The sequence below is a fragment of the Gobius niger genome, assembly GCF_951799975.1.
Source record: "Gobius niger genome assembly, chromosome: 7".
Lineage (NCBI taxonomy): Eukaryota > Metazoa > Chordata > Actinopteri > Gobiiformes > Gobiidae > Gobius > Gobius niger.
In genome coordinates, this window is record NC_136858.1 from 17884173 (window position 1) to 17903086 (window position 18914).

Sequence of the window (18914 nt, forward strand, 5' to 3'; positions counted from 1 at the left end):
CCTGTCACATGACACTCCCTCAAACTTTTCTCCCCAAACTCTCAACCCCGAACACTTGCAAATCCAAAGTACACTGGCTCATTAATAAAAACAATCTTTATTATATAATAATTATTACAAAAAAAATACTTGGAAAATGTAGGACAAAACACAAGAGTTGGATATAAATAAATCCATAGTATCAAAATAGTCGGAGCACAAATGTCTGTCCAGGTCTGTCGCATTGCCTCATTTACCAAGAACAGTCAACCTCTTCTTGTTGAAAGTATCAGTGTCAGATTGAAATCAAACTCACTATGCACTGTAAATTTCAATTTTTATGGCCATGATACTTGTATGTGAAACACTGTACTGTGCGTAATGTAAAGGCAGAAGTTTGTAAACAGCAGTGCACTTTAAAATAATGTGTTGTAAGTTTCAAACTATCTGGTGGTAGCCTCTGCAAATAAAAAAAAAACTAAGCAAAACAAAAAACAGTTACAAGAGGGCTAGAGTTCAAAGTCTGTAATGTCTGTAGAGTGAAGGATTTTCCAAAACGCTCAACCAACAAGGACTTTATTCTGTCACTGTAATAATATTCTCCAGGAGATCAACCCTAAACAGTGTGCGTGCTCTGACCCCTGCTCTATAAACCAGTGGAGTGCTTGACAAAAAGAAGCTCTTTGGATTCCATTTGTCCGTATGTCATAGACAGTCTGCAGCAGTCTGGATTTGGTCCGGGGCAGTTCAGTCGGAAGTGACTAGCGGGAGGAGGAAGAGGAGGAATTCCATTTCATTTACTCCGATTCATTCAGGCCACAAGGTCGCCGCCACTCCTGACCCCTCTCATGAATCCATTTGTTTGATACTGAGAAAAAGGAAGATCATGGTAAATTGTCTTTGCAGTTGTGAACTTAAAGTACATGACAGAGAAAAGCAATGAAACCTACCCCATTTGTTGCCCACCAGCACAGGACACGCTGCATGTCTGGTGCTGTAGTCTCCTTCACCGCTGGCAAACAAGTTGTACCAAAATACAGCAGTATTCTACAGTGAAAACAAACAAAACACATTATTATGTATAAAGACGATTGGGAAAGTAATTACATTTTTTAAATTTAATAAGAACATTCTTTTTCTATCAGAATTTTTTTTTGGTGGCAAGTCATTTAAACAAGAAAGACCTTTTGAGGAAAAACTGCTGCCCCAACATCTGGAAATACCGTGGCTCCACCAGCCATAACATCACTCATCTGCAACAACAGAAATAAAGAGTTATGAGGAGATGTATAAAACAAATGTACAAAAGATACATGAAATTGAGCAATGGCATTGGCCTGTCTACATGTTGATATACAAAGTGTATTTAAACGCAACAAACTAATTCGGACCCACCAACTGGAGTTAAAAAAAAAGATTGATCTGATCATTTAAAAATCAATATCGGATTGTTTGTGTACACCTGTTGGAAACATCTATTGCACACATCAATGTGACTGTGTTGGTGCTTCACTCATGTTTATGAGGAGTCGCAGTAATAAGGTTTGTCCACAAGAGGTCAGTGTTCAAACAAAATGAAGCATCCCCTTAAGAGAATTTGTTTTGTCAGGAAAGCCTTGTGCCACTAGGCTTCACTTGCCCATCACCACAATTATCATCATTATCATTATCATTATTATTTCATTATCATAATATAACATATTATTATCATTACTATATTATAGGCCAACTATTTTTTGGAAAGATTACACCATAGTCCACATGCTCAAAATATTACTATCTCAGCATTGGTTATAAATTGAGTACACTCACATAGAAGAGCCATGTTGCTATACGGTTCCCAGTGCCCAACTCTTTAAAAGCATCTGGCTCATCTTTCTGCAGAGAGAGAAGCATGAATGGGTTTGATGCTGTGCCAATACCACACTTACGTCCATAGTTAAATTAAGCATGTGGTCCTACCCTTCCGAAGTCAAAATGGGGTTCATATTGTCCGCCCACTCCATAATTTGCAATCTACATATAGAAAAAAATGGTTTAACATCTGTATTTAAAAATGATCACATTGATGATGGCCATCACAATAACTTTACCTGGAGCTCTTCAGCTGTGTCCATTTCCAGGCCTGTGATATCTTCAATTCGATCATTTATTGTCTGAACAACTGGATCATCGTAGCCTGTAAGCCAAGCACTTAAAACACACCAAATCTATTATAGAAAACGCTATCTCAATGGCCGCCGCCTGGGCGCCGCCATGTTTATTTCCCATACCGACTTTGAAGCTAAGCAGGGACGGGCCTGGTTAGAACTGCGATGGGAGACCGTTTGGGAACCTGGCGACAGTAGTGAGTGTGTGCGTGGTTGGTGGTGGGGGCTGATGTGCGCTGTGGACTGAATGAATACTGCAACAAATTGTACACCGACGAGCGTCTGGAAAAGCGCTATAGAAGACTTGCCATGTTCATTTCCCTACAATACGCGGGCGGCCCCACGTCACCGTCCCACCGGCCGCGGGCATTGGTCACGGGTCCATATGGACCGCGGTGCTGCTGTCCGAGGACAACCCGCCGTCACAACAACGCGAGTGCACGAGATCTGACTGCCGTGCGTGTGTGTGTGTATGTGTGCGTGCGCGCATCCTAACAGGGCGATGTGTGTCATCGTCACTCACCCTAAACTGCAGCTGCAGACGCTCCGCAGGTACAGGTACATCCTCCAAAACACATCTACGCGTCTTTGTTTAAGTCTCTCCTGCAGTGACCGAGGCTGTGGTTCATTACAGATCCAGTGCTGTCATGTCAGAAGCTCAGACACATGCGTAAGACCCAATCCTGGTCATATTCCGTCTCCAAAGTTTTGTCTCCGAAAAAAAGTACACGCAGAAACACGAGCTTCAAATGAAACGCGCTGCTCCGAGAGCTTCAGCCTCCGTGTGCGGAAAGCGAAAGTGAAACCATTTAACGAGCGCATGGCCTGCACTGTTGCTTTTTTTTTTTTTTTATGTTTTTTTTTTTCCTTTGCTGCTGTACCATTTCTTCTCTATTTCTTCTTTACATTCTATAAATCGGCTTTGAAAGCATTGCCAATTGTATTATAAGGATATAAATACTGTAATAACAAACAACTTCTTCTTTTTTAGATTGCTCCAAACCACGGGTCCTGCACCGTGAACCGAACCGTTAGAGCTGAACCGCTAATATTTCTCCATAACTATTCCACTGTTTCTTGATTTCTATTCCCTGAGTTTTGCAACATATTGTCCATGTAGTTTATAAGAAAGGAGTACGGGTGCAAACACTCCAATTGCAGTTTGTTTGACATTACTTTTAGCATTCATTCTTTTAAACATTTGGAGTGGCCATAGTTTTAGGAATGGGTTGGGAACCACTGGTCTGCTTACTGCGGGTCTACAGCTGTACTGAGTGACGGGTTATAGGGACTATACTGGACATTTCTTTGTAATAACTCATAATCTCTCAATATCAAATGTGGAGACTAGCGAGGCCCGGCCAAAGGCCGGGTCTCAGCTAGTATACATTAGAGTCTAGAGACAGTAATGCAGAAGAAAACATGTCCACTAGGTGGTAGTAAAGTGCACTTACAAACATGCAAAGAAAATTCATCCACCCTCACAATGAAAAAGCAGATTTTTCATTGTGAATGAATGCAAGACTGAATATCTTTTAGTCAGTGAAGGCCATTCACACATGCATAAAATAAAGATTTAAAAACCTAATTACATGCCATTGCTAATAAACATTAGAATCTCCAATCAGCTTAGGATACCAGGCCACTCAAGAAAATAATCAGTGCCAAATTATACAGTTAAAGATTATATTAAAACTGTCCCATGGCTGGCTAGGATAAACAAAACGCAAACGGAACAAATATACAAGGACTTACAGCATGGACAATAAAGGCAATCCACACAACCCTACACACAACACATCAAGAAGTGCCAGTGTGTACCAAGACAAGACTAAAACATTAAAAACATATGTATTCATTTTGTAGACTTATGTTTTTGATGTTTGTTTATTAGCTTATTGGTTGTCTTTGTAACTGTCTCTCACATTAAGTTTTATTTTTGTCCATATCTTTCGCTCCTACGCCCTCTAGTGGCAAAGTAGACGGAACAATTATTTAATTTTTTGGTTCCGCCCGACCTTAATTGATTGCGCACTCAGCCAAGCCATGCTACAGCAGCAGCTACGTAGCAGCTCGTTCCGCAAATTAAATTCAAAGCTAAAATAAATAAGAAGAAAACAAGGAGAAAGATATTGGAGGTTTGTTTAGTTTGTTTATTTTTATTTAAATCGCCCAATTCGTATTTTAATGTTTATTTGATTTTTTAGAAGAGAAATTAAGAGCTCATGAACATTTAGCCCCTCGTGGAGGTCAGCTCACGAGGTTTGTCTTAAGTTTTTTACATATTTTGTGGTATTGTCAATTTTATGTTAATATTTGTTTGTTTTTCTTTTTTGTGCCCAGTTCTCACGGGTTGCCAAGGTTGTCAAGCCAATAAACCCTGTTTTTAACTACCTCGTGCCTATGCTAAATCCTTGAGGGTGCTACAGTGAGAACTCTTCTGCTCCGCATGGGTAGACGAGAAGGACGGTGTCGTGCCAGGGATGAGGGAGACCACAGCGCCTCCATGCACCATCTACCAGGCCTGATGCACATCGCCAAAGGACACAATAACTGCGGGAAGGCCAGGTTCCCCAAAAATGAATGTTACTTCAAATAAAGGACTCATTAAGATAAATTCATAAAAAATCAGAATGATTTAAAGAGACTGCAATTTAAAAGAAGATATTTTTTGTTATTTTTCTAAGAAAGGACTGAAGTAATTTCCTTTATTCGCATTTCGCCTGCAGAGGTTGATTTAATTTTTGTGAAGTTTTACATTTTATTTTGTGTGAAGTAACCTGAATTGCACATATTCTGTATTCTCAGTAATAGCAGATAGCACTACTGGTTTATTCAAGACACAGAATGATTGTTTACAACTCTACTAGAACGCTTTAAGTTGAGACCTTTAAGTAACATTTTTAACAGATAATACGAGATAACACTAAGTACAGCTTCGGTGCTATAAACATAAGTCACATTGGTTAATTCACCGCAAATACTGCTCTCTAAACTTAACCTAAACCTTGAGTTCCACGTCAAATCCTAAGTTCAAAGCTAACAAGATAACCCAAAACAAACTATGGCAGAGTCTGGTGTTAATCCAGAAGTCAATGAGGATATCAATGATGAACAACTTTGTGCAGATGAGCGACCACTAGCAGCTGAAGGCACAGCAGATGACATTGCCACAACCTCACAAGAGCCACGTAAGAGCCAAAGAGTCCGTAAGCTGACGGAGAAGGGCCAAGAACTGCACGATGAGCAAGTAAGGAAGGCTGCACATCGTTTCAGTGTGAGCTATGAGAAGTGGAAGGATGTCACCAAAGATGCTAAAAGGGCTATAGATGGTCAGTGCTCCAAAGATCTGCTGCAAGAACATGTCACTGAGGTAACAAATGCTGCAAGGAATGTGAATGTTGCATATGATGAGTTGAGACACATTGAATCTCCTGACAATGACATAAGACGTAGAATGGACACGTGCGAGGCAGTAACAAGGAAAGTAATTGCGGCTGCTGAAAGATGCTGTAGCCCAACCAAAGAGGAAAGTCATGGAGATGAAGAAGAAATATGGAAAGAGACCGAGTCTGTGTTTAAGTCAGCAGCCTCAGGCAAGATGAGTGTTAAGTCACACCATACTAAGCTCTCTGTTCATTCAAAGGCTTCCTCCAGACACTCCAGCAAGCACTCCAGCAAACATTCAAGTATGTACTATGCTAAAAGGCAAGATGCCGCTGCTGAAGTAGCAGCCAATGAAGCTGCATTGCAAGTTTTAATAGAACAAGAAAGTCATATTAAAGAAATTGAAAGACAAGAAGCAGAAATTGCACAGAAACAAAGAGAGCTAGAAGCTAAGCGCAGACAAGTGCAGCGACTAGAAACAGTCAAGAAACTTAAGGCAGCTAAAGCACGACAGCAAGTTTACGAACAAGACGAATGTTCAAGTCAAGAAATTTATGGCCTACTTCACAGCTCTGACAGGGAAAATGAAGTCAAGCCCAAATACGATGACACACCCATCAAACGGGGCTCCTCACCACAAAATGTGAGACCTCAAGAAGTAAACACAATCGACCTGGTCAAGGCATTTGCAGAGACTCTTAATGCAAGTCGTCTTCCTGTTCCAGAGCCAACCGTATTCAGTGGTGATCCACTACGGTACAGTGATTGGAAGACTTCCTTTCAGATTTTGATCGACAGGAAAAATATACCTGCAGAAGAGAAAACATACTACCTGCGAAAGTATGTAGGTGGAGCTGCAAAGAAAGCAATAGAAAGCTACTTTCTACTTGGTACTGCGTCAGCCTACAATGCAGCTTGGAAAGTTCTTGAGGAGAGGTACGGTAATCCCTTCCTAACAGCCAAAGCCTTCAGAGACAAAATCGACGCATGGCCCAAGATAAGCTCTAAGAGCAGTGTTGAACTCCCAAGAGTTTGCGGACTTTCTCCATAGCTGCGAAGCGGCTATGTCACAGTTTAAAGGGCTCCAAGTGCTCGATGATTGCAATGAAAACCAAAAGATGCTTGCAAAACTTCCAGACTGGCTCACATCAAGGTGGAACAGAAAGGTCACCGAAGCGCAAGAAGAGAGCCACACCTTTCCAAGCTTCAGCCAGTTCGCAAAGTTCATCTCACGTGAAGCCAAAATTGCATGTAATCCCATAACATCTCTCAGTGCTCTTAAACCAAGTGAAAGTGAAAGGATAAGGACATCGTCAAACAGGAGCCACAGCGCAAAGGTCCTGGCGACCAAGTCAAATGAAAGGGTTAATCCAAGTTGTGTCTACTGTGAAAGGACCGGACACAGTCTACTGAAGTGCTGGAAGTTCACAAATGAAAGCATTGATAAGAGACTAAAGTTTGTACAGGAGAATAAGTTATGCTTTGGTTGTCTCAAATCTGGCCATTGCTCAAAGGACTGTGAAACCAGAGAAACCTGTGACACATGTGGAAAGAAGCACCCTACATGTCTTCACGACAACCGAACTAAGGAAGAAAGAACTCAGACAAAGAACGATAAGTCAAAGATTGGCGACAAGACAGAGCAAAGAAACACCGATAGTTCACAAGAAGATGACAATGTTACACAGACAACAAGTGAAGCAACGTCTAACAGAGTTATGCAGAACAGTAAGGACACTCGCACATCCTCCATCATTCCAGTATGGGTGTCAGCTGAAAACAAGCCAGAGCATGAAGTTCTTGTGTACGCACTCCTTGATACACAGAGCGACACAACATTCATACTTGAAGAAACAGCAAAGGCTCTGCACACCACAAGTGAACCTGTTAAGCTAAAGCTTACTACAATGTCCTCCAGAAATCATGTAGTGTCCTGTCGCAAGCTCGCTGGTTTACAAGTACGAGGATTTCACTCAAACAAGATAATTTCTCTACCAGTGACATACGCAAAAGAATTTATACCTGCCAATGTAGATCATATTCCAACCCCTGAAACTGCCACGGTATGGCCCCATCTCGAACACATCGCAAATGAGATTGCTCCACTGCAAAGTTGTGATGTTGGCCTTCTGATTGGCTACAACTGCCCTCAAGCACTTGCTCCACGTCAAGTTGTGCTTGGCAAAGGAAACGAGCCATTTGCACAAAAAACGGATCTGGGATGGAGTATAGTAGGATTCGGCAATCTAAGTCCTGATTACGGAGATGCCTTTGGTACAAGTCGCCAAGTCATTGTGAAGCAAGTTGTGCCAGACATTCCGCACTCTTCAAGCCTCACCAGCGAAGTTCATCATGTCTCCAAAACAGAGATAAAGGAAGTGGTTTCACCTGCGCATGTTATAAAAATGTCAAAGCCTGATCTGATCGTGAAGGCTTCCAAGGATGTTAAGGTTTGCCAAGAAGATCTCAGATTTCTGACAAGCATGGAAGAAGACATTAAGCACAAAAGAGATGGTCATTATCAGGTGTTCAAGAGTGGAAAGCCTAACCTACCAAATAACAAAGAAAGCCCCAATCCACCTTTCAAACGCTCGGAAAGAAAGCTCAAAAAACCTAAACTTGCAGCCTTGAACTGGTTCAAGGATACTGATCTTCTCTCGCAGGAAGTTGTGACAAGTGGTGAAACCAAGGTGGGAGAGCTCTCAAGCAGTGACTTGGGAGTTAAAAAGGTCCTAAAGACACAGGCTAAAGACCGAAGGTCATTTTTAGATCGCCTACACAAGTTCTCTGACTGGTCACGGAGGATCCAACCCATTGCCAGATTCAAGCGCTTTGTGAAAGAAGGAAAGACTTACAAGCAAAGATCCTCTGGAGTAAGAAATCCACAAGAGAAAAGGGAGGCAAGAATGAGGAAAGTGAAAATGAAGAGTGATCCAATCATGGATGAAAAGGGAAAACTGGAGAGACCCATTCATGAGACAGTGGTTCTCTTGGAAGCAGGTTGATAATGCCCAACCTCACTCTGCCCAAAATATTGATAAATAGTTCATAAGTTCATAAGTAAAAGGTTGCATAAAGGGTAATTCATAAGCCATTCATTAGTTCATAAGCAAAGGTTGTTCTTTAAAAATCACAAGTGATTGGTGGGAGTGTAACTGTCTCTCACATTAAGTTTTATTTTTGTCCATATCTTTCGCTCCTACGCCCTCTAGTGGCAAAGTAGACGGAACAATTATTTAATTTTTTGGTTCCGCCCGACCTTAATTGATTGCGCACTCAGCCAAGCCATGCTACAGCAGCAGCTACGTAGCAGCTCGTTCCGCAAATTAAATTCAAAGCTAAAATAAATAAGAAGAAAACAAGGAGAAAGATATTGGAGGTTTGTTTAGTTTGTTTATTTTTATTTAAATCGCCCAATTCGTATTTTAATGTTTATTTGATTTTTTAGAAGAGAAATTAAGAGCTCATGAACATTTAGCCCCTCGTGGAGGTCAGCTCACGAGGTTTGTCTTAAGTTTTTTACATATTTTGTGGTATTGTCAATTTTATGTTAATATTTGTTTGTTTTTCTTTTTTGTGCCCAGTTCTCACGGGTTGCCAAGGTTGTCAAGCCAATAAACCCTGTTTTTAACTACCTCGTGCCTATGCTAAATCCTTGAGGGTGCTACAGTCTTTGCTGTGAGATTTTTAAGTATCATCTTAACAACAATGACTGGATCCTTTTAGCTGATATGGAAGTTGCAGAAATTAGGAATAATTATGGCAGTGACAATAGCCCATCATTGTGACAATGCAGTAGTAGTACTGGCGCTGTCTAGTTAAAGTATTGTTAACACTGAATTGTCCTGCTTTATAATGGCCGGCTAGCCCTTACCTCTTGGAGACTCTGTATTGGGCAGTGGTAAGTTTCCCAGTTTGAGGGTCATGCACCGTGGCTCGCCTTAACTACAGTAGTTCCCGCAGAACAAGAACAAGTGAACAAGATTTTAAAAACTAATTGTCATTTTTGATAGACGCAAAAAGTTAAAGAAAAAAAGGGCAGATAGTGACTATATTAATATGCAGCTAATGATCTACAGTCCTTCTAAATTACAAACACATTCATTCGGAGTTAATTCTTGGTTAAGACTCTTGTGCAAATAATTATCTAATAGCTCTCATCATTAACTTAATTTTTCTTTTTTTTACCCCCAAACCAATACAAAACATCTAATGAGAGAGACTGAATAAGCACAAGAGCCTTGAGACAATAAACAACAGGCGCAGAATACAGCTGAGAATTAAGGTCTTCAGCTTGTATCCGGTTTCTGGGGACGGCCTTCGTCACTGCCTTACCTTTTGCTGATTCGATAATGGGCCGTCTCCAGAACACCTGTGATGGGGTTGGAGATGGTGGCTCTGCGCAGCTGAGAACCAGGAATATTATTTACCCACACACAAACTGATGCGTGTGAATGAACCATGTCAACCATTGTCAAAGACTAAATTATCATACTTAACTCCTTTCTATGATTTAATTGATTTGTAAGTCACTTCCATATGCTGCCGAATCATTAAAACACTGCTTAATAATCACTTACCCTTGGCTTTGCGAGCTCTTTGATTCTCTGAGTTTCTGCGTCGGAGATGATGTCAAGGTAGCGGACAATATAGGGCTTGTCCCACTCATCTTGCTGTTTGATGGGGGCCAGCAAAAGTTTGGGATGGTGGTTGTTGTCATGGTACCGACAGAAAAGTCGGCTCTGCCTGCGCGGAGTCTAATGGAAGAACACATGTGTTAAGTATTCATATATACTTTAATTTTACCTGTTTATTTGCTTACCATTTTCACACCCTCTCCTCGACAGAGCATCTCATACTTCTTTCTCTCTGGGATGAGTTGGAACTCAGCCTTTGCAGACCTCTTCCTTTTCTTCTTCACTTCAACAGTCTCTGTTTTGTGGTCTTCTTTCTTTTTAGTAACTTCTTCAGCAGCCTGCTTTCTCTGCTTCTCCAGTTGAAATTCAAAGTACTTCAGATTACCGTTGGCCCTTTTATGTTCTGGGTCTGAAAGAGGGGCAGTTTTTGTTGAATTTACTTTTTTTTTTTTTTACAATCCATTGCATTGTTGCTGCTTGCATACAATGCATTAGACAAAAGCTTTTAATTTTGAAAACAATTTTGCAAAAAACTTTAGTACAATGTAAACTGCTTTGTAACCATCTGTAATAACTTGTATCTATGTAGTGCATACACATACACAAAATGTAATAAGACTTACTATATTATTTACCTGCAGTACTAATACACATTATTCCATTGTGTAGCTAACCATTGCCAATTACATTATACTAAATCTGGCAAGTACAATGTCTCAAGGGTAGTGTAAAAAAGGTTACCCATTTTTATTGTTTGTGTAACAGCCTTATTTTAACTGGTTTCAAGGGTGCAAAACTGACCTATGGCAAGCAATTGCTTTGTGTACTCCAGAGCCTTTTCCATCTCCCCCTGCTGGTAAATTGCATAACTGAGGTAGTCGAGCACAGTCACTTTATCAAGGGTAGACTCTTCTCCCTCCTCGAGCTGTCTTAGAGCCTGCAACATCCACAGTTCTGTGTGGTAGTAGTCCACTTCGGAGTAAGCAATTTTTCCAAGCTCAAAGCAGTCCTCCACAGTCATCCGGATTTTGTATGTCACTCCTATAGAGTAAAAGAATAGAGTTCACTTAAGACTTGGAACTCAGCACTGGAAGTTGGTCATGTAAAAGCTTTCTTATTCCCTACCAGGTAGATCGCCTGAGGAGATAGTGTTAGAATCCAGCCTGTAGGTGTCTTGCAGTCGGAGAAGGGCTTTGGCAGCTCCAGTTTGGTCCTCATCTGAAGGAAAGTACTGCCTTTGGATGGTCAGGTTAGAAATAAATCCTGCAGAGAAAATTCAATATTACTGGCTGACAATTGGCCAACTTTAAAACATTATTTAAGAAAAAAAAAAAAAGTCCAAGTATAGCAAAGACATAATGGTATTAAATCACCCATTTAAGATATTTACCATCTGTGGTATCGCTGAGCACAAGGCTTTCCAGGTTTCCCCACTCAGTATTTAGCCTTTTCATCAACTTAAAAGCATTCACAGGGTGTCCCAGGAAAGCTTCAGGATCTTTTGTGGCAGTGGAAGAAAGTGAATCCAGCTTATCAGCCCACCTATTTCAGACACAAGTTTTATTTCACAAATGAAATGACCACATATACATATAGTGTATACCGTTTGGAATTTCTCACATTTCTGCCTAAATTGGACATAAAATGTGGTCTGATCTTTATTAAAATGAAAAGAATGAATAAACAGTGTCTGCTTAGACTAATACCACACAAACAATTACATGTTATCATATTTTTATTGCCAGTACTACAGTCTGATGAAGGGCATGTGGCCCAAAACGTCACATATACCTATGGTGTAAGAAACCATTAAAAAATTGGGAACTTTCACTGCTGTGCGAACCTTTACTTTCAATCGCTGTATTCTTATTTTAGATCCACCACGCAGGTTTTACTGCATTTGGATGTGCCCATTTGTTTTTAATCATATTTTTATTGGCCATAACATGCCAACATTCACAGGAGAGGGAGGAATAAGTAAGTACACCCCCTGAATCTCACTGAACTGCAGCAGTTTTGTGAAGAGGAATGGTCCAAGATTCATCCTGATCGTTGTGAACGTCTAACCTGCAACTACAGGAAAGCAGTTATTGGAAAGCAGCCATTTAATACAAGGGTTCACTTACTTATTCCCGCTGTTGTGAATGTCTCTGATTTTCTGCGAAATATCTTGATAAACTTGTGAATTCAATTTTACATTGATGATAACAGGATGTCCAGGCCCTGAGGCAACAAAACAGCGCCACACCATGATTCTCCTGCTCCATATTTCACAGTGGGGACAGGGTTTTGATGTTGGTGTGCTGTTCCATTTCCAAACTATTGAACTTTGGTTTATGAAAGAGTTCTTGGAAAAATATACTGTGGACTGATTAACCCAAAGTTGAATTGTTCTGTGAATGTTATGGCCAATAAAAATATGATACATTTTGTAAATGTTTGGGTGGTATAAGTTTAAGCAGACACGGTTTACTCATTCTTGTGATTTTAATAAAGATCAAACCACATTTTATGACCAATTTAGACAGAAATGTAAGAAATTCCAGAACGGTGTACTCACTTTTTCCTCCCACTGTACACACACACACACACACACACACACACACACACACACACACACACACACACATACATATATAACTTACTGCTTAATCTGGGCCAGTTTGTTCTCCTCAGCTTTAATGTAATCCTTCAGTGAAGTGACAAGGTCTTTCTCAGTGTATAGCAAATCTGTCATCTGGCCTGGAAAATATGCAATATGTCAGCAATATTTCTTATTAAAAAAATAATTTAAAAAAATGTCCTCTTCCTCAACCTCCGTGGAAGTCTCTATTTCCCTCCAAGCTCAGGTCCTCAACCAGAGGCCCAGGAGCTCTATCTACATATCTATATCTGTATCTAATATTATATATTATATATTATATTACAAGCATGCACTGTTACAAGAATGAAATTAGGCTAATGAACAGTTTGTCGAAAAATAATAAAGCTTCTTCACCTATAGATGTGAAGAAATCAGCAGAAACTGACTGCAGACTGCTTAGCAACAGTAAACACCAGCACAGCAGCTCCATTCTGAATGAATAAAAGAAACATTGATTTAAAGAGTGATAATAATACAGAATAAGCACACAGTACCACAGACAACATAACTGCTGTGTCAAAAGTTAACACATGCATGGTCAGTTGTTATATGCAGTAATACCCACCACTTTTCAGACAGTTAATTAAGCCAACAATAGAAACAAATCAAATCACCACATGAAAGCACAAGTCTTGTGTCAGCCCGTGGTGTGAGTGTACAGTGCCATGACAACAAACCACTAAGGAGTGGCAGCCGCCCTGTTATCCCCATAATGACAGTGGAAAATACTAACCTATTGCACCAAAAACATTTGCTCAAATATTAAAATAGTAACAAATTGTTCAAAATTTTGTTAAACACAAAAATGCAATATTTGCATTGAGTGGCCTCGAATTATTTCATTTAGTATAACGTGAAACACTAAATCTCAGTCCTTGTATTCGGTGATATGCACTAAATAGCCTGTAGTGTAACTCAAAAGAACAATGCACAAAGCCAAACAATGACATTTGCAAAAAATAAGTGCAACGTTTGAATAATTGCCCTTTTTGTAGCCCAGAAAGTATGAAATAAGTGGATAAAACTGACAAACATCTCACCCGGGACCTCATAGCTGTGAGGAGAGGGTGCGCGCGCTGCACTGAAATCATATATAGGCCTACACTTTCACTTGGCATTATCTTATTAAAAAGGAATATACACCAAATACACTAATATTTAAGCTGAAGCTAAAGAGGTGAAGAGCAGCGGGTATTAGATGAAGACTGCCACGTCTTCGCCCCTCCCCTCCCGCCGGGACAGTCGTGCGTGCGCCCGGAGTCTGACTTCTCCAATGGAGTCTGTAACTCTTAACCTGCTCCAACCTGCCAATAACCTTTAAAACCTCGGGCAAGCAAGGTCACGTTTTCACATTATTGTTTACTTCAAGTTAGTACATGCAATACCATAGAGAGGGAAGAAAAAAAAAAAAGTTAATTTAAAAAACAACGCACTTTTTGGGCAAAGTTCTTGTGAAGTGAGTTTAGCAGCAGCAGCAGCAGCAGCATCATCCCACGCTCCTTTACTGCGAAGGAATGCATGTCGTTTCTATGAATTCTCTCACTAATACGAGTGGGAATATCCATAACTAAAAGATCAACGCTAGGTCGACCACGTGCAATTGAATTTGGTCTATTATTTCACCTCGGTTTAAGTTACGAGCGCTGGTTTGTTTTTCACCTAGCTTAGCCCCGTTAGCATGCTTATCTGTATGCGTGTTCAAACGGTCTGAAAAAGGAAACCACACACATAAATGCAAGGTATTAGTCTCCAGCAACGACTTGTTGTCGTCTGAGCCCACACTAGAGTTACTGTTGCAGTCGAGATTTAATCTAAAATTGATCTACGCGTTGAAGTTTTACCTTGAGCAGAGCATCCTGTCGCTGCTGAAGGCTGTCCCCGGGAGTTTCCCTCTGCTCCGTCCAGCGAAGGATGCGTCTGAAAGTCCCTCTTCCGCCTGAGATTTAAGGTAATCCGTGGGCCATGCACGGGCTGGATTTGTATGCTAAACGCTACGTGCCGAATCTCACATCCAAAAAGCTCGACGCAAGGCAGTGGGCTGTCTTTGGTAAATTGTAGGGGAGGTACCACAGTGGACTGCAGCGAGAGACACCCATGGGAGAATATTTGGGTTTGCTAAAGAAGCCTACATACAGTCTGTGGCGTGTCATCTTTGCCACGTGTAAAATAAAACTAGTGCTGTGTCTTTTTTTTTGGGTCATGTAGTGCTCACATAATTCCGACATAATGCCTATACTATTTATTATATTTGACCCCATTCCGCAAAATTCCTTCAGACAGAGAACACCCAGCTGCTGTTCAGGAGTTTGGTGTCGGTTATAGTCATTGAAGTTTGCATGTTGGACCTAATTTAAAGTACTTAGTGTCTATTGTTATATCCTAATCTTTGCTCAAATGATTAAATCTTGTAATCTATCAATAAATAATTTCTCTATTGATACTGAAGTCACACCTTCAGCCACTGTATAAGTGTTAATGTCATCTGCATAGCACAGACACAAAGTATGAGCTTGTGGGTGAAATAATACTAAGTATCCTCAGTCTCTCAGAGTCCTTGAAGTGCAACATTTATTTAGTCTAATGTTACATTTTATAACTTGAAATAGAATAGACTTTTTGGTAAAGGTTATTGATGAAATCCACTTTTATCTGCGGATCTCATCCAGAGATGTGAGTCTGCTTCCAAACAGCAGTTCCTCATGGGCCAACAGCTGCTGCAGGAAGTTTACATTGGGCGCAGTACATGCCCTCCGCTCCTTTAACCAGTGCAGAGCGTGCAGCAGGGACCAGTGCCTGTGTTCCATGAGGAAGGCCAGTGTCAGGGCTGAGCTGCGACTGCGCCCCATGCTGCAGTGCACAAGCACTCGGCCCGCGGGCACCCCCATCAGAGCCTGCTGGATAAACCTGGAGGCCAGTGGTAGGGCCTCCACTAAGTCCTGCTGAGCATCGTCACTCAGGGGCAGTCTCAAGTAGCGCAGTGTGTTGGGGAAGGCATCAGGGCTGTTGGCTGTGGCATTAACTATGTGAGTGATGTGGAGGTTCTTAATGATTCTGTAGTTTGTTGCCTGAACTGCTGAGCCTTGATACAGTGCCCCCTCTAGGATCTCAGAGGGGTAAATAGTAAGAGTGTGGCGTTCTGGTTCAATGAGAACCATCTGAGGGGTGCAGAGAAAAGGGTAGATGGTGTTAAAGGCAGAAAAACCTCCCAGGAGGAGTACGGGGTCCATTCCTAAAGCACTGAGCTGGAAAAAACAGCGCTGGAGATCAGGGGAGTCAGCCCTGGCTTTCACACTGCCCACTGTAACACATACACATACAATTATACTAATTTGCTTTTCAAGCTCATTAGTTCTTATTTTAAATTTTTATTTTATATCTATTTTTCTGACCTGGACTGTTGCCTTCTTCTGCATATAACAGTATGATGGAGTACTTCTGCAGGTCAATGCAGCTGATCAGACAGCCCAGCTCTGGGTGAATCACTGTGATGCTGGCCCTTGCTGTCACCACGTGGCTCTCCTTGTACCTGAAATATAACGATTTTGAATGCATGATAGTCTGTAACATGGGTGCAGCTTTTTAACTACATAATAGTAAACTGCTTTGTCTGAATAGTTTGAAGATTTGGACATTTAGGTTATCCCAGTATTATACTGGAATAACCCGCATCTTTACCCGCCGGTTAAAGATCCGGCGGAACCGCAGCGGCTAGCGCTCACGTAGGGCTGCTCGATTATTGAAAAAATAATAATCACGATTATTTTTGTCATAATTGAAATCATGATTATTCAAACGATTATTTGTTGCCTTTAAAAAAAAGTCTATCTTTATTTTATTTATTTATTAATCAAAACACTACACTACACTTTATGTTTTCTGGACAGTCATAAAAGTACAAATGATTTCAAGTTTGCCTTGATTAAAGAGAGGTCCCTGTTTCACACCTGCCCCCTGCTGGCCAGCCCTCACACCGGCGCAAGTAAACTGAGCAGCGCGGCCTGATGACATCATCACACAGCGCTGTTTGTTTTTATGTCAGGCAAAAGCATGAGCCATGGCACGTGAAAAGCGATGGGAAAATAATCCCAACGCCCTGAAATAACGCAAGTCTGCTTTGCAAAAAAAAAAGTGAATTTTTTGTTGTTGAAAAAATAAATAAATAAATATAATCGATTTTTTGCGATTATGCTAATTTTGTAATCGGTTACTGTTGTAATCGAAATCGTAATCGAATTTCGATTAATTGCACAGCCCTACGCTCACGCCTCATAGCTAGAAGGTCCCGGGTTCGATTCCCACCTGGACGGGGCCTTTCTGTGTGGAGTTTGCATGTTCTCCCGTGTCAGCGTAGGTTTCCTCCGGGTACTCCGGTTTCCCCTACCACTAAAAACATGTACAATAGATTCCCCTCTGGGGCCAGGACTCCCTTGAAAAAGAGATTCTTAATCTCAGTGGGACTATCCTGGGTAAATAAAGGTCAATAAAAAAATAAAATACCCACCTCTCTGCACTCCGGCAGTCCAAGATGAGGATATAATATGGATCATACAGTGCTGGCTGGCCTTCCTCGGCATTGAGAATGTTATACACTTGCTGTGGGGTGATGTAGCCTCTCTCTATACGTGTAATTATTGGCAGCAAAGGCACCAAGGCTTCCTCTGGCTCACACATGTCTTGGAGGTAAATGGTACAGAAGTGATGTTATTGACATATGCTCAGTCTTGAAATAAAACTCTGTTCTCTTAGGTTTATTTGTTTACGCAAACAAGGAAAGTAAATCATCCTTTACCTCTATTTTTAATGGGTATGATGGAGGAATGACCACTGTCTGCATCGACCTCTCTGTCAGAGACACTGTTAACTGTTTGAAAGGCGCTGATAGCGTCTCGGGAGGGCACTCTGCATCTCTTATTCAGTCTGTACAAATAGCCAAAAACACAAACATAACGCTGGTGTATATTTATGCCACGTCTTCATTTCACAGCATTGCAATAAGAACAAAAGGGTATATTTTACCTGGACAGTACTACGCCCATCTTGTTTGGCTCATTTGGCAGATGCATCAGCCTTTCATTTGAAGAGCATGCTATACAAAAATAAAAATCCAATGCATCGTGGTGAACATTTCCAAGTGGGAAAACTTTGAAAACGCACAATGCAGTATTTTTACTGATCAGTGCCGAGCCTGTGTCTTGCCCTTATTTTAGCTGGTGGTCTTGGAAACACAGTAACCGTCAAGTGCTCTAGAGGACCGCACGGATGTGACTGGATGTGACAGGTAAAGAGACCGAGGCTGAATTGCACCAACCAGGTAAAACTTTACACTCAGATTAGTGCCACTTTAAGTCCTGTTTAAAGTAAAATGTCTAGTTTCATGATATGTGGAGACATCTCTTTACTTCAAGTTTTACTGAACCAAAATGTTAAAGATAAATGTTGGTGCCAGAATCACCCCAAGAGTGCTTATTCACGCAATAGTGACAACCAGAATCAAAATGTATTTAAAACTATAACCAGAGATAATAAAGATTGCAATATTTTCAATTTGATTATTGGGACTTTTGGTTCTTTTAAACAGCTTCATAGAATCTTAGTCATGTTAACAATTTTACAGTATGTCAGTCCCTTGCATGTTATCAATAACATGAAAGGCACGAGATGGAAGTTATCATTTTTATACTCGCTACTGCCACCTCAGGTCTTACGCGTGACTGCAGTTTCTACATGGAATAGGCCACTGTTTTTCCATACGGAGATATATTCTTACCTGAGCTTAGACGAGTTTATGCGTATCTGTCTGGTCTTTGTGCATGCTCTCAGTCACGCAAATAGACCAAAGGATTTGTTAGCATTTAGCCTCTCCCAGCATATTCCTATAGCTCCAAACCGGTGGCGATCCAAGTCTAGTTGCACAAAATTAAACATGTCGATTATCTAAGCGGATAAAAGGGGTACTATATTGTTAGGCGTAATAACACCTTAGGAGCATTTTGAGCAAGTAGGATGTAGAAAATACATAGATTGAACATTTTTAAACTCTGTCGACTCCCTTTAACATTATTTTGACCAAATAAATAAGCACAGCCTTTATGTGTATGCTTCTGCACTTCTGCTGCA

General features: G+C 40.9%; 2 protein-coding genes across 3 annotated transcripts; both read right to left on the minus strand.

Annotated features, from left to right (window-relative positions):
* Positions 1 to 143: 143 nt before the first annotated feature.
* On the minus strand, positions 144 to 14982 carry p4ha1b (prolyl 4-hydroxylase, alpha polypeptide I b). Of its 2 annotated transcripts, none has more exons than XM_079559529.1 (15): positions 14639 to 14982; positions 13152 to 13228; positions 12799 to 12895; positions 11544 to 11695; positions 11279 to 11416; positions 10955 to 11194; positions 10339 to 10562; positions 10097 to 10273; positions 9391 to 9461; positions 2073 to 2172; positions 1942 to 1995; positions 1792 to 1857; positions 1164 to 1232; positions 930 to 1026; positions 144 to 847 (listed from the first exon to the last, which is right to left on the minus strand). In XM_079559529.1, exons 1-15 carry the CDS (start codon positions 14650 to 14652, stop codon positions 777 to 779), a joined length of 1647 nt encoding a protein of 548 aa, XP_079415655.1. In that variant the 5' UTR covers positions 14653 to 14982; the 3' UTR covers positions 144 to 776. The 2 variants fall into 2 exon arrangements, with proteins under 2 accessions (XP_079415655.1, XP_079415654.1); XM_079559528.1 differs by lacking the exon at positions 9391 to 9461 and adding an exon at positions 9852 to 9922 and having other exon boundaries at positions 14639 to 14981.
* Positions 14983 to 15394: 412 nt separating this feature from the next.
* On the minus strand, positions 15395 to 17883 carry LOC306965258 (serine/threonine/tyrosine-interacting-like protein 1). Its single transcript, XM_079559530.1, has 5 exons — positions 17814 to 17883; positions 17587 to 17714; positions 17299 to 17470; positions 16187 to 16323; positions 15395 to 16095 (listed from the first exon to the last, which is right to left on the minus strand). Exons 1-5 carry the CDS (start codon positions 17858 to 17860, stop codon positions 15443 to 15445), a joined length of 1137 nt encoding a protein of 378 aa, XP_079415656.1. The 5' UTR covers positions 17861 to 17883; the 3' UTR covers positions 15395 to 15442.
* Positions 17884 to 18914: the final 1031 nt, after the last annotated feature.